A 23,502-nucleotide genomic window follows, 5' to 3' on the forward strand; every position below is an offset into this window, starting at 1 on the left:
CACACTCTTAATTAATATACCTGTCAAGAACAACTAGAATAACATGGTATGATTTGCAGATACGACTGTCGAAATTTACTTACTTCAAAGTTTTATTTATGTAAAATCCAACATAATCAATATTCAGACTCAAGTAAGTTTAGTTTGAAATTGTCCGAAAAACCGAAAATAACATTATTTTGCCTTTCCAGTTTGAGGCTTACAGCTCTCTCACAACACAAAACACACCCCTGCAGAATGACTTAAATTATGGGGATGCTTACAGCTGAGAAAGCTTCATTTTCCACAAATCATTTTCCCCTATTCTCTACAGTTGTAGTGATTATAAGAATATTAGTGAGATGCTTTAAAACCTAGCACAGTATCTATTTTCCTCAAAGGATTTACTTTGAGAAAGCAATTCTATTTAGGCTTTAATTCACCGAGGCACTCAATCACTTCATTGCTAATTGAAATAAATTAGAAATAGAAATGCTTAATTTTAAGAAAGTGCAATGGATTGACTTGACAGAAAATTGATCACCCTAGATGCAGTCCATTTGGAAATGGTTTACCATGTGCGAATTTGGTTTTTAAGTTTATGCTAGCCCTGCATGATAATAATATGAGGCCATAAATCAAAGCATGGAGCTGAAACTGGCAGCGTCCATGAGTGTTTTATGCAGGAAGCCAGAAAGAAGTGGGTTGCCTTTACCGTCCAACGCTATTTTAGGTCTTCTCTCTCTGAGTGAAGGTGAGTGTGGTTTGCAATATCTCACAGGCTAACAAAGAATTAATTAATAGATAAATCATAAAGAAATCTATGAAGACAATTGATTCACCTAAACTGTGTATCAATGGAAACAAAAAAACAAAATGTAAGGTTGTGAGGATTGACTGATGCACCTGACTTCATGTGTAAGATGTCGCTACATCTTTTTGACTCGACAGAATGCCAGAAGTGAATAAAAAAATATATCAATAAATATTGGTACTTTGCGTTGTCCTTCTTATGATCCCAGTGCGAGTACTGGAAATTCCTCATGCATGGCCTAAAATGTGACACCAGTTAGTATGTGAGTCTATGCACTCATCCAATAACACATCATTTATCAGCCTTGAAACTGGACACTGCTACTTCCAAATTAGCTCAGTTATCTCTGACTAAAATTACATATGGAAAATCAATTCTCCTTTCCCACTCTAAAACAGTACAGTAAAGCCTGAAATGCACTGGGTCCGTCAGTGTGGCGTAACAACAGCACAGCGACACTCTTGAATAGTCTTTGTCATCAACCGGATCAGCCTTGATGACCACAGACATATCTATTTTTTTCATGGCAGGTCCATTCTTCTTGTCATTGGGCAACCATGCAGTCTTTCAGGGATTCAAAAATAACAGGATCTCATTAGAAACCACTCCGTTTGTTCTCAGACGTGGTCGGAACAAACATGAGTGTGGCTGGTTAAAAACCATGCCCCGAACAGGGAGTCATGCTTTTCTCCAGTATGATTCAGGCTCAAGACGACAAAAGCCAAAGTCCTGTTCTTGGTTGCACCGAACTAGCAAAATGGCAGCAATTTGAGTCATTTCCTGTATCTGTGTCCTGTGGGTTTCACGACTTCCCCAGCTCTGTGTGAGACTAATGTATCAGAGAAGTTTATTATTTTGCTCCATTAAAGTAGATATGACATCTCTTCCAAACATCCTGACACTAACATGACATTCTGTCATACACACAAACCAGAGGAACATTTAATTTCTTCAAGAGCTGTCTCCATCTCAACAGACAAGAGATTAAAACTCTGACTGGTCAGCTCACGCACGACTGCTTCTCCGCCAGACGCTTCCCCATTACATACATTTCAGCAAGAATCTGATCTATGTAAGCCTCAGCCTCACTGTCCATCTGGCCACTACAGTAACATCCCCCAGCCTGTTGGGAGTGTTAGCAACAAGCACAACACAGACAAACTTTAAATGTGGTCAACTGTACAGCTTCCAAGTTTCAAGTCAGACAGTTGCTATCCTTGAGCTTGAGCCCTTGTTGACAAAGCTGTCCGGCAGATTAAAATGCAAACACAATTCAATAGTTTTTCAGAAAAATTAGGTTAATCCACTGGCTCATGACATCCACAGATGGTGGCGAAGTAGACAAAGACATTTATGTTGTTTCTTGCAGCCCACAAAAGTTAAATTAGCACGCTTTACTGCAGCAATGGCAGACAGTGAGCTTGTTGCTGTGTGATATAGTGACTGGAGAAAAGATTGGACTACAAATGAGGTGTTTCAGGTAGTACAGGAGCAGCGTTCTCTAAGTCAGTAACTTCTTTTGGCATGGACTTTGGGATTTGGAACTGTGCAGCTGTTTTACATGCTATAAATCATTAAAAAGAAAGGGAAAAGCCACCAAGCATAATATGACCTGTTTAAAATCCTCTTCCCTGGATTCTGAATTTGCTCTGCATCTCACTTTCCTGGCTGATTTCCAGGTGTGGAAGCACATCTATTTCAGATGGATGCCAGCCTGATCAGTGTTATTTAGTATAACCAGCTTCAATAAGATCCAGACCTTAGCTTTAGCAATGCACCTGTTCCTATTGTTTCAAAAGATAGGTCAAATTGTTCCTGACAGTTAGTAATATCTATGCATGGATAGCTTCATATGGAAATATGGAAACCCCTTCTCAACAACCCCCCCCCCCCAATCCCCCCCTATTTTGCATCATGATACTGTCTATTCACCAGCCAAAAATTCAGGTCGGATGACTGGTCCAACAATGGATACTTGAGATGCGGGGGCCCTAATGAGAACAAGGACTGTTTAACAGAGCAGCACTGTCCTGACAGCAACACTGATCGTGTTTAACATGTGGTGCAGAAAACAGATCCGAGGATTTGAGGATTCTGGTATTTAATCAACAGTGACAGACTCAGGTGTGCCCCCAGATGTGTCACAAGTGGTAAACCAGGTTTTCTCCTGATGAGCGTACGGAGCTAAAGAAATTTGGCAGATAACTGAAGTGTTCACAGCTCCTGAAATCTGCTGCATCTCCCACCAAGCTGTTAAAGACGAGGTAGCCTTAGTTATACTTTATAAATGAACTGGCTGTTGGAGCCTAATTAAAAAAGTGCTGAAATGCAGAAAGAGGGTTGTTTCTCAGCTACGGTTGCAGTCTGTGTTAAGTCAACAATTCCTTTTTTTAAATTGTGTCCTGTGGAGGGTGAAAAGTCACTTAATATTCCTGGTTTCTATGTTGCCAGCATCTGTGCTGGGGTGGGGACATCAAACCATTTAAAAAAGATGTTGTCTCTTGCACAAGTGCTTATAGTAAATGCCAAGACCTTTCAGGGTTGAGGAAAATGATACATGGTGCAGTCCATTTCCTGGGTAAGGCTAAAAAACGCAGCCCCCATCCAATCATGTACAGCCAGAGAAGATTTCCATCAACTGGTCCATTGACAAGAGACAATGATTTTAGATTTATACGAACAACAGACTATCAAACAAGTGACAGGTCAATTTTACACCATTATGGAGAAAACAGCCAGTGGTGCAGCCTTTATGTTATGGCAAAGGCCCAACTGTCAAAACTACACCAAAAAATGCTGTCTTATTCATAGCAGCACTTCTATTTGTTTGCCTTGTTTCTAGCTTTAAAACATGATCAATTGGTACCTTCTGCCTAGCCTTTTAAAGGCTGTATATTCTATTAAGAAAATACAAATACACAGAAAAGAGCAAGGAGATAAAAAGACAGCCTTGTTTGAACAACAAAACTGCAAATTACATGTTGGCATCTTATGCTTAAGATTTCAGTCTGCGCTGACTAAATTTACAGACACTAGCTATTACAGCTGCTTATCCATGTGGAAGAGGCTGCCACTGATACCGTGTGTTTCCTGACAGCGTAGGGAACTGTCTTTTCATCTGGCTGTACCCCTCAAATTCACAGCCAGATGAGTCATTTACTGGGAAGAGTCAAGGTTTATTCAACTGAATCCAAATGACATGAAACCTGTAAAAGAATGGGGAAGAAATTGATGGTTAGCTCATCGAATCAATGTACTCCACCTTTGGAGAATTATGGATTTCTACTGTAGTACATTAGGCATAACTTGGATGAACTCTTGCTGAGGAATCATGAGCAAAATGTGTTTCAAATACAAGTGCCTGAGAGACTGAGCTTTTAAGAAATTAAAAATGATTAAAAGGGTGACGATACAAATGTGGATCATTCGTCTTCTTCAAAAAGCTCAAGTCATTTAACTGATACAGACCAACACGATTCAGGGCAGCAGCAGCAGCAGCAGCAGCAATGTAGCGCTTAGAAATGAATAGGTGAGAGAGAAGAGCATGTGACAGTGGATGCACCTCATGGGATCGACTCCATAATCCAGTGGCAGTGACTAATTGCATGCTTCTGGGTTTGTCAGTATTTGAGAACACTCACGTTTTTCTTAAGCCAGCAATCAGCTTTCAGGCACCACAAAATTGCCCTCTAATGGTTGGAGGTCTTGACGAAAGAAAAACTTGACAAACAAAGAATATCTTCAGCACTGAGCTCAAGAATGAAATGGTTCATTCTTTGATGCCTGGCTCTCAAGAGTAAAAGAAAAAAGAAAGAAAAAGGGGGAGGGAAAAAAAGCAATGGTTCCTTGCAGTACAAGGGAGTAGCCGTGATAAGACAAAGTCGACGTTTACCATCACATCGGTGGAAACAATGATTTGCAATTAGATTCTATGGCCAGAGTGGCAAATGGAGCAGTTAAAAGGTTTACAATCTATATTAGGTCAACAGCTGCCAGCACTGTAAAGTGGCAACTTCACATCAGCTTCATTCACACGAGTAAAAAAAACCCCAATGAAGGTTACAGCCAGTGCTGAATAACCTGTTAATTAACTGGAAAGAGCCCATGAAAGTGTCTTGAAATGTTTTCCCTATCTATTTCCAAGATTTCTGGTTGGCATTTACTGAGGTGATGACCCTCATGTGGAGCATTTTACCTCATTCAGAGGGTGGAAGGCAACTTGTTTATTGAGCTGATTCATAGCACAGAGCTAATCTCTGGTCCAATAAACCATCAAGAGCAGGCAAAGCTTCTGCCATGATTCACAGACAACTCTGACTGACATCTGGGAATGAGGGCCTCCTAACACTGGGTGAGCCAACTTCTACCCAAGCACGTTCTTCCCAAAAAGTTCATTTTGTTTCCAGTGTGATTGGTCCTGACCGTGCACAGGTACAGTTCTTTTTTTTAGCCATGGCACAGTTGGAAGAGGCGGGCAACAGGATGGCAGGTTGCACATCAACGGAGGGTTGACATGACTCAATCTAGCACCCCGGCAAGCCAAATCAGGAACGCAACAGCTAAAAAAATCTACTGAGGACCAGAAACTCCATCAAAAACAGAACAACATTAGTAGCTAATGCTAGCTCTTGTTGATGCCTATGCTACAAAGGTGCAAAACGTCTCACTTTACTGATACAGTACAAATCAGTGATGACATAAGATCTGGCCAGTTAAGACCTGGATCAATGTGAGTGCAGGCTAACAGGGAAGGGGGGAGGGGGGAACAACTGTGCTACAAAATAGTACCATCAGTGGACCCCATCTGAGAGGCAATCAGTAACTCTGCTTGATGGGATAATGCTCTTGCATGGAGGCAACATATTAAAAATATGTCCAGAGCTACCCTTCAACAAAGCCACGGATAATTTCCTTATAACACAGAAAACTCTGCTCTTCAAAAATCAAGTACGCAACAACAACGGGACTAAGCAGGAGTGAGTGGAACTTAAGACAGTTAGGATGCTTTGTATTTAGGTCGACACCCAGCATCTTCTAGAGTCAACATCCACTGATATATTGAAATGGGGCAGGCCTTCCCAACAGCCTTTCCTCTGAGCCATCAAAGCGGATATTTGATAGTGTTAGAACAAGATATTATCACCATTCTCCTAAGACTGCATCTTTCCTCTGTGTTTTGTGTAAAACTGACAGTTTTAAGGGTGCCATATTATAAAAAAACTCACTTTTTCAATGCTTGTGAATTCATATCTGGGTCTCAGATGTGCCTGTTCATACAATTACTGAAATGACAACAGCAGCTGGACATAAAGCCTCTGGTGCATCCACTAGGAGCTTTTTGAATATAAATATATGCTAATGTTGGTTAATATTGTACCAAAATGATTATATTAAACTGCAAAGGGGACATAACATGGGCCCTTTAAGTTTGGGGAATGATGTGATAAAATAGATGTAGAAAGAGTTAATCATAACTTTTGCTCATTATCTACTTTCATTGATGCCCATCATACATTCTATTGATTGAGTTTATCAACTTTGGCCCTGTGCTGAAATGAGGACGTTGCTTTACAAGTCAAACCACGCCCTTGGCATTTAATGGGCATTACCTGTGCAGCTGGTATCGACGTGGAGAGAGGCACCGGGGGGGGGTAGCTAGTCAAAACTCCATTCTCATTAATAGCGACCATGCAACCATCTTTCAGCTTCGTTTTAAAACTGCGACATTCTGTGCATTCCCAGAAACAGTCTCAACGGCATAGTTTGGCGTCGTAGACTCCTTCTACTGTGGACCCGTTGCGTTTGACGCCGAGGGAATCAACACAATAATGTCAGCAAATTAAATATAGACGACGCTTTGTTAGAGGGCTGGTTTCATCTTTTCCGTCTGTGAGGGATTGTAAACTGTGACACCATTCACCGAAGAAGGTAAAGTACAAACTTTACCATTGTTAACCAGATGCTAGCTTGCGCTTGTCGCAGGAGCTGCGTCCGTCCTGTGTAGCAGCGCCCGCCGCCCCCCTGACAGATGAAAACAAGGACGGGATGGAGGGAAAACGACCCATTGTGTGTTTAACGCAGGCGGTAGGTGATTATAAAACAACAACAACAAAAAACCTTTAAAAGTGTTAACCAGACATATAAAAACCCATACGCAGGTGCTTAAAAAGTAAGTCTGTAGCACCGGGGAACTCTGACGGAGAGTGAGCGGGAGAAAGTGAAGTTGTGCTGGCGTGTTTTTACCTCAGTAGAGCCGTGTCGCCTTGCCTGCTGACCACGCTTTCAACCGAAGAATAGTCCACAGTTTGTCCGGCGGGCAAACAGGACGGCAGAAAGCAGCACAGGCTGAGAATGATCGCAGTAAGCCACTGACCAGAAACACAAGCATCCGACACCGCAATCATTATGTCCATCACTGTTGTATCTTATTGACGCTTTTCCCAAGTCTTCCGTCTGCAAAAAAAAGAAGCGTTTAGATAAACGAGAAACCCTTCGACTGACGCTTTAGTTCCACACTTTGACGTCCTCGTAGCTCCGTGCAGAAATGGCAACGCTGTATAGTTTCCCAGGTTTGTTTCGCTGGATGTTGAGCCGACTGTGCGGGGAAGTAGTATACTCTCCAGTGGCTCGCACACCATCTAGTGAGGAACTGTGATGTAAAATGGGAGCAGACCTAGAAGCAGACAACCCCCAGGCTCTGATCCTGTTGCCATGCGGCCGTTTCCCGGGCAACCCGTTCCCAGTGGCTCGTGAAGGAGCAGTAAAACCGGTAGGTATTGATACAACCCAGGAGCTATTAAAGATATCGACTGGAGAACCACCCCTATTTATTCCCAACAAGGAAATGAACAATCTGTGCATTTGGAGGAAATGGAGTTTAGTGATGGTGGCTTAAGTGTATTCCATAGGAAACATATTTCATATTCTGGAAAATATAACAGGGGGACATTTTATATCAATATTAACCTGTATATGGGTGCATGTTTAATTTTACGTGTAATTTAAAAACTCAACAAGATGCCCATTAAAAATCCCTCTGTGGAGATCTTGGGAATATTAAAGTGATATTTCATTAAGGTAGGCAGCAATGTGAAACACTGAGACACACACACACACACGCACACACTGGGGACTTAACAAAGTTTGTTTTAGAGCAGTAGCCCCCTGCATTATGCTGCTCTAAGCTTTTCGACTTAGTCTACATAATTCCTCGCAGTCTGTACAGCCGTAACCATGGAAATGACATACATTTCTCTGAGGTGACACGTTGGCATGGTGCCATTGAATTATTACAGATGACACACCATTTGTTATGAAAATAACATGAGCCAAAGTTCCCTGAAGATACCAAAAAATTGTGACAGACTTAAGTAGACTGCATGTATTTCAGAGAACATAAGCCTTTAGATTTGAAAATGTTATTCCATCAACTGCTGGAATACAGTAATCTTGTAAAATCAAAACATCAAAAGTTAATTCATCATTGCCTAATCACTATTTTTTCCCCCTCATACATTTTATGTTGCAATTTTTAGTTTGTATCCCACTTTCTCTCTCTCTCTCGCTCTCTCTCTCTCCACTTTTCCTGCTGAATTCTCTTACTTTTTTTATTCATTTTCCCCAAAGGGATCAATACAGTTTCATGATATCTTATCTTTAAATCTTCTCTCACAGACCACAGAGCCAAGATTGCAGTCTCTGATGTTATCAAGATGTACTGTCTGGATCTGCTCCATTGAAATTAAATGGGGTGAGTGACTGTGTTTCCTTATACTCTTGTATTTGGTTTGAAATCAGGGAAAATAGCATTGATCTTTGACACATTCACTCTGGAAGAGAGGTCTCTGGTTTTTTTTTTTGGGGGGGGGGTGGTGGGGTGGGTTATTTATCGAAGGAGATGCATTGTTTAGATGTTGGGACACATGATTGTTTGCAGGCCTGATTGTGACAGCGAGCCAACAAACTGGTTTCCAGAGGTTACAAGGGACATTTCACAGCATTGGAAATGAGTCAACAACTAGTACGTTCTGCCAAGCTGCATTAAAAGAGGAGGAGGAGGGAAAAGTTCATGATGTCACAAACGCATTTCTAATTTGCATTAAATGAAGCTCCCTCTACTGTTAATAGCTGTGATAATACCATCAGTACAAATAGGCTTCTTATACTCCCTTTTTTTTTGGAAGGAAGGAAGTGTTTTGGGGTTGAGACGGAGAGATATTTTCCATCCGTCACTTGTCAGTCATAATGTTGAATTTTTTTTCTTCTTCTTCTCCCCTAATTTCTCTGAGCCCTTCAAATTAGCTCTGAAAATGTACCTTCTCATGCATGAAAGCTATAATTACAATGACTCCATTTAGTGCCGGTGCACTGTGCAAGGGGGGGGGGGCGGTGGCAGCCCTTAATATTCAACTCATAATAACCTCAGGAATTATGAGCAAGATGAAAGAGATCAGGCGCCGGACTATCACAACGTCGGAGCTGTTTTGAGTAACGGATACCTCTTTTCTGCAGAGTTTTCATACGTGACCATCTTTTCATAGCCACGGCGAAATCAATGCACGCAAATTGCTCCTTTTATGACATGAATGCTTAAAAAAAAAGGGCATTGTACTCGGCGCCATTTGTTTCCCAGACTCCACTTCACAATGTCATCAAAGTCTTTAACATTGAAACATAACCTGAATTTCTTTTTGTTCAAGTGCCCGTTTTAGTGGTTTATGGCGACTATCTGCAGCAATAAAACTGCAGTTATTTTCTTAATTGTGTGCTAACCATGTGGCAAAAAGCACTAAAGCATATGCTGCCGTATTTTGACTGATCTGTGTAAATGATGAGCTTTTATAGCGCAAAGCCTAATAAAGGAACCTTTTTATTACTCTTTGGCTGTCTTATAGTATGTTCTCACAGTATTTGGTTCAGGAATATTTGGCTTTACACAACAAGAGTTTATGGGACTAATCTAACGTGAGTAATGTAGCATACTGAAAGCTGTTGTTTCCTGAAGCTGTTAAGTGAATGGTCATTTTTCTGTAATAGTGATTTAGTCGGCTATTATGATAATGGATGACATCCAGCAGTGAAACGTGCCAATCGATCACAACAAACACTGAGATGTGAATGCTGAGCAGCTCTTTTAAATGGATCCCTGCAGCCTGGATTTACAGGTCTTAAGAAAGATCCATGAGGAAAAATGTAAGGATGATTGATCATGCTTTTAGAGGGCTCATGTTTCAGCAACAAATATAGAAAAAAAACAAAAACTTGTCTCTTCGTCAAGCTTTACAATCAATTAATGGTAACAAAGCATAAGGTAAAACTGCATCTATCTCTTCCTTTAACAGTTAAATAGTATTTTACAGCAGCAAAGTGTTGTTTTCAACCATTTTTTGTGACATTGGTTCAATATTTTTAACTGGACAACACATATTCACCCAGACTTCAACCAAACATGAATATAAGCATATATTCACAGGAGTGAAGCGGAGGGTATTTTCACAGCCCATCCGCTACGTCTTATCAGCGACTACCGCTGGTCATGAGGTTGCACTCCACTGACTCTCTTCTTGCTCAGATGCCTCTGACAATAAAGACTCCAGTGGGGCCACAGTCATTTCACTGGAAAATAGCGTAGACAATGGCAAGCACTGAATGAAGCTTAATGATGATTTCCTGTGTACACTGGGGGTAACTGCTCTCTGTGTGCTACCAAACCTGTAATCTGAGCTCAAAGTCAGGTGCGTGGGTAAGGTCTTCAGAGTACTCCGCTACAGTCATTGTATTCTGTCCCCCTCACCTCACCCCTGGGAGGTATACTGTGTCGTGTACTCGCCAAGGATGCCCCACACCCCACCTGGATCATTGGTCATGTTTTTGTCATGGGCTCTTCTGTCCATCTGGCTCCATGTCGGTTCACGTTTGCGGTATTTGTCTCAAGGTCCAGCACCCTATGTTCCTAGATGTCCCCTCTGCCTTTTTGTTTGGTGGATGCAGGTCAGGGCTTGCCTGGTGGTGGTTTTGGTTTCAGGTGCCTGGAGTGGTTCCTATCCATCTCCAACATCTCTTTGTGACATCACGTCATCACCGCTCGCATCTGCTTGGTTTGTTTTCACTGCAAGTGATTGCTTCTTATAATGATGGGTCAATGTATCTGGAGGATTTGAAAGGTGTTGAAGGTCTGCACTTTCTTGCAACCACCACAGTAGTCGTCCTCGTCTCCAGGAAGGCTGGACTGGCCTTTGGCATCCCAAGAGTCCGTCTACCAGTCAGACTTGATCAGCACTCATTGCATTGAGAAACTTGGTCTTTCCCCTGTTGAAATGAAGGCCAAGCCACACTATCGGTCTTTTCCGGCATTTTTTTAATGCTTGTGGTACCTCGCATAGAGGTCAACCTAACCTGAGGGTCCCTCATATACTGCCACCCTGAGCATGCCACTGCTAGCCTCACAGCAAGGCATCCCACTTCTGACACTTGAGGAAATGGAAGGCAGACAATACATCACACTGTCAGGGAGGTGTGCTGGAAGAATAGGCAGACTTTTTTTCCACTCTCCAAAAATATATCTCACGAAATAAATAAAAACATGAAGAGAGAACTTTTTATTCTTTACACAGTTCCAAACAGAAATGGTGCTGCTTTTCAAAAACCAGCCAGTCTCCTCTTTCCTGTTCCTGTCAGATCCGTAATGAGAGCCCATATTTCCAGTTAAAATTACGCTATCAGTTTATTCCAATATATTAACATGGTGTACACTCTAAATAAACGATAAGTCCATTATTCAGAATTTCTCCTCATTAGCAACATTATCTGAGAACCCACCGACTCTTAAGAGGTGATAGTAGACATGTGCTTCCACAGTGACAGGTTATGGTTTTGATCTCTGCATGTCTTGTTTATCAAAGTCAAACTTTGAAAAAAAGGAAGTGTATTCAGAGAATTCCCTCCTTTCTTGTGAAAAATGACTTTTTGAGGGAGTCAGCATTCACTTGTACTAGAGCCACTTTCCCAGTTGCCAGAAATCCACTGATATCTGGTTTAATTGGGATTTTCTCCCTGGTTACATGACTCTCCAGTAGACACTGGTATTTTTTGATTTTGCTTGGCCCTGGCAAATGCCGCAATTTCTGTCTCATTTCCAAACCTGGACCCAACTATTATGAGCAGTTAACCACAATTTCACATGGAGGCAAAGTCATGTTGAGGCCTCCGCTGGTAACTTTGGTGACTTTTTGTCAGCTTAGCATCAATTTCAACCCACTGGCATTCATGACTTTGAAAAACCAACTGGAACAAACACTTTCATCACCCTTTGTGCTGCTTTCCAGTGGTTTTTTTTGCCGTTTTCTGTGGAGTTGATTGTTTTTGTGACGTCAGTGACATGCACCAGGAACGCCTGGATCTTTTTTTCTTGTTTCAAAATTACCAAAGTATAGCTATAACGATTCACCTACCAAACAAAGCTTTGAAGGTCTCTAACTTGTGAGTTATATATGTATTTTAAAGGATTATATCTGTTGATAACGCCTTGAAAAGCCGGACATAAAAATCAAGTAAAGTAGATTGAATGGCCACTCTGCAAATTCAGTAATGTCACCGTCTCAGTGATAACATTCAACTCTGACGAAAAAAAAGGCTGACCTGACTTTCTAGGAAATGCACGGAGAAAAAAAGAAAACCTCAACGCCCTTGCTTTTGCCCTGAGTTCCTCACATAAGAAATTCCATTATGGTATAGTTCAACAACTGCCACTTGTCTGAGTAAAGAGTAATGTGCTACATTTCTCAACCTGTATTTGCTGTCCAGGTCCAAATACACATTTATAACACAGATGTAGTGCACAAAACACATTCTGAATGAACTATAGAGTTTGATATATGTAGCCCTCCAGCAGTGATTTATTTTGAGCTTTTCTCTCTCTTTGCTTTTCCTGCTCTGCCCATGTGGGACAAAACCTACGGCACTCATGAGTCATAACTGATGTGTACCTTCTGAGCGAACCTACCGCATTTTATACATGGTGGTGGATAGTTCAAAAAGCTTGCCGGAGTCATTAAATATAGCAAGAAATAGATATTTAAGCCCCAAGAGTGGTGTTTAGTAAGAACTTCTCCAGGACATATACAACACTGCTCAACAATTGAAATCAAATGAGGGAGGGATTGAAAAAAAATTCACCTTATCACCAAATTGAGAAGAGACAGCTCTGAGATTTTGCTGACATCTTTATTGGACATGAGTTTCTTGTTCGTGGTAGTGGGTTAAATGTGGAGCAGCTGTCTGGACCAGTTGAGTGCCCAGTTGGCAGGATGCTGTTTGCGGTGTACTGAGTACGCCTCAGGCTACATAATAATGAGGCTCTGGGAGACAACAGTTGATGAAGTCATAGAAATAACTCCCATAACAGTAAAGTACTAATGTACTGATCATTAGTATTAGAATTGAATTAGCATTTAATCCCCGAAAATTCAATATAATCGTTTGTGCTTAAGATTTCATTGGTCTTCTAGAACAGTGGTTCCCAACCTTTTTTGTCTTGATTACCCCTTGAGCCTTTTTGTCATACCATGAGTACCCCTTCACTCATACGTGTTCATGATTCTCCAAAAGTAGAACATAACACAACTGAATATTCAACGCAAGTCATTTTATTTCATCTTCTTAAATTGAACATTTAATATTCAGGCATTATCTTCTTATTTAACTCAAATTAAACATAAAATTATGTTGCCTTCAAGGCAATACAAATTATAAATATAAGAAACAATATTATAGTAAACATTTGTATTATTAATACTAATATATTATCAGTATATTGTTATTATTCATGGAGTTATTTGCCAGGACTTCACCGCAAAAGTAGCACTGAGGCTGCGGCGGGTCCGCAGACGTCGAAGTGAATCCATATAAAATATAGTTTTCACTATACTGCCTTGGTTTAGGTTTGGAATCTTTCTTGCGTTTGTCGGCGGGCTCTTTTCCCCCTCCTGGATCCACAGCAACTGGACATTTCAGCCATTTATCCATGTTTACCTGCAGGTAAACAGGTTCCTGCTGTTTGATTTTGGTATGGCTGTGCCACAGGTTATTGTCTCCCCAGGGAAACAAGTCATAGCGCACACGTACCATTTTATTGACGGACTTATGAAATGACTAAGAGTATTTTTTATTATCGTGGAAATAAATTCTTAATTTTTCCACGTACCCCCTGCAATGTGCTCACGTACCCCTAAAGGTACGCGTACCCCTGGTTGGGAAACACTGTTCTAGAAGCAAGGATAGGTTTATGATATATCTCTGTATTGTTGCCAGTCTTTAGATTTTAAGTAAATGGATAAATATGCTGAATGGAAACCAACATGTTTAGGCAATAGATAATTCATCAACGGCAATAAGAAATTTGGCCGATAGAATATCACTAAACTGAACTGATTATAAATGAATGAATTCAAATGAATTTGTGTTATAATTAGAATTATTACGTTAATTATGTTGCAGAAACAAACTCGAGGCAGGACTCATTAGTTTTCCTTAACAGAGTGTGCTTCAGCATGAGCGACACACAGACAGATGAGCATTTCACAGGTGTGTTGTGTGGTTGTTAGCATTATTAACAAAACCGAATATGAGCAGACGGTGATAAAGACTGAGTGGAAAAAAGGCCCTTAGAAAACTGATGTAGAAATGAAGAGGAAGTGAAAATTAAATCTAAAACACAAATAAATCTTCTCTTTATTTTATAACCCAAAACAAAAAAGATAAGTGACTAAACAATGACTTACTTGCTGTATCCAGAATAAAGAATTGATCTGTGAATATATATATATCTGAAAATAGATCACATGTATTTGTGTGTAACAAAAATTCAAGAAAATCAAACATCACATGACTTGCAGCCAAACAGGTATTTTATCCATTTGTTTATTTATGAATTTATCATTGATGCACCTGTTATACAGGAAGAGTTATTGATCACCGGTTGTCTATTCACACATCCAGCAGGTTTTAGCTGTATGTAGGCTATTCTATATCCTTTTGTAGCTCTATTTTGATGTCCTCTGCCTCCTGAGAAAAAAAAAAATCTATCTCTCCAGCTGTTAAATGCTCCGGTACCTCGTACGACCAGCTAAAAGTCCGTCTGCTGTTTTGTCCCAGCAAGGGTTGAAAGCTTCCTTCAGCGCTGCTTCTTTGTAAACAAGGATTGAAAATCAACTGAAAGACAAAGATGGCTTCGGTACGAATGGTATTTATCTTTGGTTTTATGACCAAAATCCTTCCTAAGGAATAACACTTTTACCTGTGGCTAATACAAAAAAAAATATGATGTTGCAGGGCTGCACGGTGGTGCAGTGGTTAGCACTGTGGCCTCACAGCAAGAAGGTTCCGGGTTCGAGTCCCGGCTCGGGCGCGGGATCTTTCTGTGTGGAGTTTGCATGTTCTCCCCGTGTCTGCGTGGGTTCTCTCCGGGTACTCCGGCTTCCTCCCACAGTCCAAAACCATGCAATTGGGGACTAGGCTGATTGAATACTCTAAATTGACCGTAGGTATGAATGGGAGTGTGAATGGTTGTTCGTCTCTCTCTATGTTGGCCCTGCGATGGACTGGCGACCTGTCCAGGGTGTACCCCGCCTCTCGCCCGTTGACGCTGGGATAGGCTCCAGCCCCCCGCGACCCTTAATGTGTAGGAATAAGCGGAAGATGACGATGGATGGATGATGTTGCAGCTACTATAACATAGCTGGTGACCACAGAGGCCCCGGGACCTGAGGAAACCTGGTGCAGTTTTAAGATTTTCTTCCCGATGCTCAAATTGAACTGTTGCTGTAAGACGCATTGACCGACACGCCAGGACCCTCCCAAGTCACCAGTGGCTTCAAAATCGGATTCAGCCCAACCTCAAAAAAGATCAATTTCCAGATGCAAATGTAGTTCTGATTTCTGGAAGCCAAGATGTTCATTAAACTTTTTCACATGGAACATGTCCAGAAAAATACCACTAAGAGCTTTATCCCAGCAATGCCCTCGGGCTTCAGTAACTGCACACAATAAGTGTGTCCCTCCCGTTACATTACCCATCTCTCTGTCAAATTTCATCAAAATTCATCCATCCATTCTTTACGTATCCTAGCAAAACAACCACACAGACACACACCTGTGATCACATTAGCTCCTGGCAGAGATAATAAGGATTCATCAGTTGAAACTGAGTAATAGCGCAGAGTTTGCTGATTAACCCTATGATGTGATATTATTAGCGCCAGCTCCAAAACATAAAGAGGAAGGTGGAATCCCAGCCCCTCCTTCACAGTCTAGACGCTGGTGGAGTAGAGCCAAGAGATGGAACCTCTTGGATGAGTCACCAGGATCATAGAAGAAGAATGCATGGTGATGGGAAGGAGGAGGAATGGGGGGTGGGGTGCTTCCCTCCAGTCAAAAATAGCTTTTGCCTCTACATATTAATGAAGTCATTGCATGTATGGATTATTTCACCTTTAGTCATTTTTATTCCTTCTCTCTGCACTGGAATGCACAAAAGTATGTTTGAATAACCATCTGAAACATTTTTTTTGTGGAAAGTATAATACTGCCTTCGTGCTCCCTAGGTTTTCTTTTTTATGTTCCTCTCAAACATCAGCCACAGGCAATGCAGCAGAGCCAGTTTGTTTTCTTTGATTGTGTAAACTCACATTGCGACGTCCCCCACCCCTGAATCTACCAAAACAGGTTTTTTTTTGTTCTATCTGGTAAATATGTCCTTTCTTTACTCCGATTAAACAGCTTGAACCGCTGTTTTCAACAAAACCTTCCTACTGTGGGTACAAGTAGCAGTATTTGTTAGTTTTAATGCTGTTCATTATGAGAATAGGATTTGGATCAAGAGGTTCTGGTGTTGTCAAAAATCCCCACATGTTAATCAAAGGTTGCGCCAGTCATATGTTACTTAAAGACAAACAGCTTTTAACAGGCTTCAAAGAATCAAAAAACACAATTTGCCACATTTGATTAGTTTTTCCTGGTGAAAAATCATCTTATAATGCTGTTTGAAGCCGAAATAATTGCATGGAGAAGTAGTCATAGAGATGGAGCTTCTGGCTAAGATAGTACTTCAGTTTGCTGTGTCTCATTGATTGCTGCTCCCTTGTGTCTCTCGGTGGATGTCAACAAACTTAAGAGAGCACTTTTCAGACAATACATGGGTTGGCAACAATCATATAAAAGCTATAATAACTTTGGGAATATTATTGACTGGTATCACAGTGCCGGACCAGCCAGGGGTACACAGCCTTCCCTAGTCTGCTGCCTTTGTTTTGAAGAGGTCAAAACTCCAGCAGCACTTGAAGAGTAGAACCCGATGAAGGCCACAAGCTTGAAACTATTATAGAATGATTGATCTACACCACAAGTGTTTCATGGGTTTTTGACTCCTTCAGTATTTATCCTTTCTAAGGTAGAAGGAGAAGATGCATCACGAAGCCTCTTTTTTCTTCTTGTGTCTGAAACAAAGGAAAAAGGTCTGCTTGTAATGTGATAGCAAGCTTCTGTGCTCTTATGAATAATCACTGTTGTGGAAGGGGTCATTACTTTCCCTGAGGGAGGGTAATTTTGGTACTGTTTTCCCGTCTGTATGTTTAATATCATAATTGCACTAAAACTATTTACCCCTGTTCCTACGATTCCCTGAGAGGAGGAATAGATTAATGAAGAACTGATCATTTGTGTGTGTGTGGGGGGGGGGGTCACATTACAAATACCAAAAATTATTTGTGCCCCGAAAATATGCAAGCTGCTGCTTTTTTTTTCTTTTTTTTTTCTGGGACAGAATGTTCAGAAGCTGGAGTGGTCAATTTTCATTCAGCTTCATGCATTCAAATGACCAGTCGGGGTGCATTTTATGGTTGCAAAAAGAGGTCATGTTGAATCGAAATGATGCCTAAAAGTTCTGATTTCTAAGTGGATTTCCAGTTTTTCATCAGTAAACATTGTCCCAAGTAGTTTATGGTTAAAAATGATAGCTTCATCATGATAGCTTCATCAGTGCAGTGCGAGAGTCGGTTTAGAATTTACAGCTCAAGTGTACTAAACTGCTGTAGATGAAGTTTCTGTCCGAGCTGTTTTAGTCAGATCTACCCTTCCCTCTATATAGGTTTACCCTCCGTTGCAGAAATCTTAATCTATACAGACAGAGTCTGCATATGACAAGTATGAGTGTGTAGTCACAGTGGTATTGATTAATCACATGTGAGCAGGCTTTGTTTCCATGAAGAGGAAAAAAAAGGAGAATGTATGTAACACGTGAAACTATCCAGCCGTAGATATCGTCTGTCAACTCCAATCTCACGTCTCCGTACAGCGAAACGGACACGTTTTGACATGAGACTGGGTTGGAAAATGCCCATAAAGGAAGAGAAAATCTGGGTTTTGATGCACTAGATTCTCTACAATTATGTCCCTCAAAGCTAATAGTCGATAATTAAGTGGTCGCGTAGAGCCAATTTTGCGACGGCCATGCAAAAGCGCACATATTCCTATTTGATCTCAAACATCAAGAACTTACCAGGGCATTTGAACAGTGAACATAATTTCCGAATAATTCAAAATCTTATCCTCTTAATGCGTCTCATACCGTCATCCTGTGAATAAGCAGGGTGCCTGATCTGCGGTTGTCTGTGAGCATTGCTTCATACAACCACACACATATGGTCATTCATGCCGGAAGCTGCACATCATTCTTCACCAATAAGTATGTTGAGCCTTTAGGGCGTCTTCATATTACAGCGAACCTGACAGCAGTAAAAAAGTATTCCTTTTTTCTTTTTTTTTTAATGTTAACAGTTTTCCTCTTTTCATCGCTACCTGGCTATAGCGCTACTTTAATTAGCTGACTTTGTTACAAGTTCTTGGTGCATTGGAGAAGAATATGAGCCGGTTAATGGAGGATATCACATTTTTTAATAAACCACTAAATTCTCGCTGAGAATGAGAGTGTGTTATTGTAAGAAGAAGAATTCAGTCTTTCAAAGTAAGCTCAAAATAATAAATGGGCTTATAGCACTTCATATTTTTGGATTTTGTAGGATTGCACTCGTCAAAAGATTGCCCTCAAAAAGAAAAATATACAGTTAATAGGCTTTTTTTTTTCTTCCTTGCAAAATGTTCCCCTGTACTGTATGTACATTAACTTGTAAAGGTCATCAGTACAATTGTCCTGAAGGTTTGTTATCTTGCTATTATTTAAAACATTACAAACAACAGGCCACCATGTTATTTTGTTGTAAATATTATCTTGCATAAACTAGCCGAAAATGTCACAGGCAAATTTAATTTGTTGGGTGTTAATCTGAACGCCTTGATAGAGGTGACCTTTCAAGGTATTCAAAAGGACTTTTAAGATAATCAGTTATTATCAAGGTTCATCTTAAGGAGGCTATGTAATATAAGGGAGGACTGCTGACCAGCTGAGATTGAAGTCATTGTATTGAAACCTTAAATCATAATTACTACGGTACCTAGATAATGTCATTACAATTAAAAGCACCATATGTCCAAAAGTAGAAGTGGCGTTAATGGAATTTAGATCCGGTGATAAGAGGGGCTAAATTTAAATATAGCATGTGCAGCGAGTGAAATGACGTAGAGAAAATAATATCACCAAAGGGTGATTTTTCTCATTTAACATCAGACAGCCAGAGATAGGTGTTGCATAACTGAGCTCAGAGACTCTTAGTGCAGCATATATGCTACTTTAAAAGCAAAGTCATTGTACGATAGATCCACACGATGACCAGAAACTCAGCAGTAACTCCTAATCCTCGATGATTATGACATGCAAATGTGCAGAAGTGTCTGCCCACTGATTTCACATATTCACTCATCCTTTTGGCTTCAGTTTCACCCCTTTGAATATGAACCTCGACAAATTCATTGGTTATAGAGAGCGAGAGAGAGAGATTGACTCTTCTTCTTCTTCTTCTTTTTTTTTGGGTACAAAAGCACGACCTTCACACTAGAAAGACAGGAAGTTAATTTTACATCTCATTGAGAGTTCAGTTTTCGAGCTGTGCAGCTCCCCTGCAGCTGTCATGGAAAACTGGGATCTTCATAGCAGGGTTTAATCTGTCTGACCTTCTGGCACAGAGAAATAGATTACCTACCACACCTCCAGAGCCTCCTCTCTAACTACGCACAGTGCCTTATGCATACCAAAAAGGACATCAGACTGGTTTTTCATTAGTGGCTTTGTGTATATCATTAGAGGTATTGTGTATTTTATCAATATGAAAAACCAAGAGGTCCGTTAGGGTTCTTCAAAGACAAGCCTGTTTGATTACTGGCTGTGCTCGGGTGCTACGGAACATTTTTTAATCATGTCAAAATAAGCAGAGGCACTGTGTCGTTTCAAAGAGAGGTTTTGACCGCACATATAACAGCGCAGGTTTGTCCTGCTTTCATTCAATTTCGCCGATAGATGAGATTATTCTCCTCTCAAAACTCATTTTATAACTACTCCCCACTATAATATTTCAATGGATTGTAATAAATGGCTTCACCGGACAGATGTGAATAAACAGCTGCTGTCTGTGCTGAAGAAATGTCTATAATTGAATAAAAACAAGCTATCACCCTGTACCCAGAATGACAAAGTACTATCAGGCTCCACCTCATTAAGAGATGAATGAATGTTGAGGGGGATAAGGAAAGAACAAATGATGTGAATAAGTAGCTCAGGAAACAGCACCTAATGCTTTTTTTCCCCCCCTTCCCCCTATATGCCTCTCAAATTCAACCTCAGGAGACTAACGGGTGTGTCTTATTTTACCTTGAATTGGCTAGATTGGAAGATTCAGCAAGAAATAATGAGATGTGATATGCCAAAGCTTTTGCTAGTGATGAAAAACCTGAGGGTATCATGAATGCCGTGTTACAAAAAAAAAAAAAGTACAGAAGCAGTTTCAAGACTGTTTGAGTATTATATTCACTGCAAGCATATAAAATCCAATTTATTTGACTGCGAGCAGCTTCCATGTGGGGTTTATTGGGCGGCTGAACCTGACTTGACCAAAGACAAACAAAGCTACAGTATATTGTTCACCACATGCTTCTAAATACAGAGAATGAAAAAAGTCATTATAGTTTGATTTCTCTTATATTACAAAGCTCGTCTTTTTATACTCCTCATGTTCATACATTTCTTGAGGGTGATATAATTCCTCAGGCTATATATTTTATTTTTTTTTTGAAGGGAAAAAAAAAGAAAAACAAGTGAGAGAAGGAACAGGCACATTGAAATACAACAACTTTTTCAACTGTAGAGATCCAAGCGATTTTATTACCAGCTTTGCTCTGTGGTCACAAATGTAGTTTTCACGTTGTTTTGACTCTGGCAAAAAGCTTGAGTTCCTTTTTTCATTTCCCCACGGTTGACAACCCCAGCAACCCTCAGCGGGATGATGAGGATAGAGGTGAATGTGTCAGTGTGAAATGAAATGCTCTCTATCTCCTGAGGGAGGTCCCTGCACTGTGTGGCTCGCCACTCAAGGAGAAATAACATTGCCGTGTACACGGATTTGTGAGCCAAAGTGTGTGAAAACACGGACATTTGACTGTGAAGTGAAATGAGTCAACGCTTTGAGAAAAGACTGGTTAAGAATAGGAGAAAAGTGGGGGGGAAAAAAACTACGTTAACTCATCGTTCCATCTGTCTTGGTGGGGGATTGACCTCTGGATTTAGATCTCTTCTTGTCGACGAGGTCTAATCCATGAATTCTGTGATTGAGGAATCCTGCTGAGTTCAATGTTTAGCAGCCTCTGAAAATGAATATCAAGCTTCATGAGGGGATGCGGAGAGGTTTAATAAGGTTGGTAAATGATTGAAATCGTCGCCCCTGGTGAAACAAACTTTACAGGTTTCTTTTTCATCACAAATACTGAAAACCCTCCTGGCTTTTGCATATTGAAAATCAGAGATTCTAGAAAGTTGGAGTCATAGATGCCTCACAGGTTTATCTTAGTTTGGAATAATGGTGCCAAATTTACCAGTTGGGACACAAGCAGATGAGCAGGCTTGTCATTAGCTGGCAACGTCAAAGGCAGAATTTATCAGCTGGGAGCGAGGAGCTAATTAATCGAATGTTAGCTCCATGAATAGGAGAACCTGCTGTCTCTGTCAGACATTTGGCTGATGTGTTTTGTAAAGAGAACTCTGCAAAAGAAGTCAGATATATTGGCCGGCTACATTCAGGATAGGTAAGAAGGAAAAAAAAAAAAGCATTGTTCTTTCTTTGCAGGGAAGCATTATTTTGTATTTTATATTGATTTGAAAACCACGTTATTGTTTTTCTATGTTTTGCTTTACAAGGGCAAAGGAATTTCTGAGAATCAGCATGTTTGTTTTTGACATCAGTCGAGGCTACCGGGGTTTAAAAAAGCCTAAATTTAATACAGAGCAGAACAAGCCACTGATGTTAGGCTAAACTTTGGTACTGTGGCATCCAGGAGCAGATAAACACGTTAATGTAGAAGTGATGCTGTGAAATCTTTTGATGTTTATACAGATGGAGTACATTTTCACATCCCGTAGAGTCGCCCCGTGCTGGCTGTGAGCTAGAGTACAGGTATGATGCCTCAATCCTCAGATCTCTGACCCCATACACACCTGGTTTTTCAATACAATATAGGTGATCCAGTTGAAGTCAGATAGTGTTTGACCACATGAAAGTTCAGGTGTAAATGCGTCAATCTTCCAAATCAAGTCTGGAGGTGGACACCTACGTATTGTAACCTCATTAAAAAAAACAAAGTACGCAAAGGAAACGCAATTAAGTCTCTTCTTGACAACACCCCTGGAAGTTATCGCATAAATATCAGAAGTTATAATACAATAATACATGATAATAATTTTGTAACGTAACTCAAAGAAGAACATAGGGCGTGCTGCGCAGAGAGGCTTTGAGAGATGCGCTGAAACCAGTGAACAGAGAGAGACGGGGAATTTATGTGTCGGATCTCAACAGAGACACGTTAATCAGGAATTCACGTAGAGAGAAAGCTGTTTTACCTACGTTGTAAGTAATTGGCAAATATGCAATTCTCTTAAACTAACGCGGTAAAAATCAGCTTTGAAAAAAAAAAAAGACTACAGACGGACTCATTCTCCAATTTGTAATGAAATAAAGACCCACCGAGTGGTTATGATTATGATATTTTGTGAATGCCATACTAATTACATCATCGCTCTCAGTGTGCAGGCCATCAGTATTCACATGCACAACTTTCACAGTGGAAGCACACATTTGCCATTCTCCACACATGTCATTTAAAGAGACCATTTCCAAAGGCGTGCATGTGCATTTCTAAAATCATTTCCTGAAATTAACCTGACTTTTCATTTGAAACACAATACTTTGATTAGCGGTAATTTAGCAGTCGGTTTATCTTAAAAGCAACCACTGGATTTTTACTAGAAATGCTTTTAATTTGCAGTGTCAAGCTGTCTTGAAAAATACCCGTTTAAAATCTTTATGATGTTACTTTTTAGGACACACAGCAGGTCTTTATTTGCATGAGCTGCCAAAAATGCTCTTCAGCTGGGCCGCTGAAGTTTTGCAGTCTGACCACATACACAATTGCTGAAATGAGGAGCTTCCTTATCTGAATGCACATGCTGCTTCTTGATACAAGTCTTTCTCTCCCACTGTCGGCCTTTTTTTGTTGCC

The 23,502-nt window shown here is 40.5% G+C and overlaps 2 protein-coding genes across 4 annotated transcripts in view; one reads left to right on the forward strand and one right to left on the reverse strand.

Moving 5' to 3' along the window:
* The window catches only part of negr1 (neuronal growth regulator 1), a 147,842-nt gene extending 140,223 nt beyond the window's left edge, over nt 1–7,619 (reverse strand). The window contains exon 1 of the mRNA XM_086225451.1: nt 7,037–7,619. Within this exon, the coding sequence (XP_086081577.1) occupies nt 7,037–7,206 (170 nt within the window). The 5' untranslated portion in view covers nt 7,207–7,619. The remainder of the gene's footprint in view (nt 1–7,036) is intronic.
* Nucleotides 6,455–23,502, forward strand: part of LOC147249750 (uncharacterized) — a 189,610-nt gene continuing 172,562 nt past the window's right edge. For all 3 annotated transcript variants that reach the window (XR_015119377.1, XR_015119378.1, XM_086225452.1), the window contains exons 1-2: nt 6,455–7,562; nt 8,468–8,543. The gene's annotated coding sequence lies outside the window, so the exon portion shown is untranslated. The remainder of the gene's footprint in view (nt 7,563–8,467; nt 8,544–23,502) is intronic.

The sequence above is a fragment of the Aulostomus chinensis genome, chromosome 14 (genome assembly GCF_037954235.1).
Source record: "Aulostomus chinensis isolate RoL2024-O1b breed Wild chromosome 14, RoL_Achi_v1.0, whole genome shotgun sequence".
Lineage (NCBI taxonomy): Eukaryota > Metazoa > Chordata > Actinopteri > Syngnathiformes > Aulostomidae > Aulostomus > Aulostomus chinensis.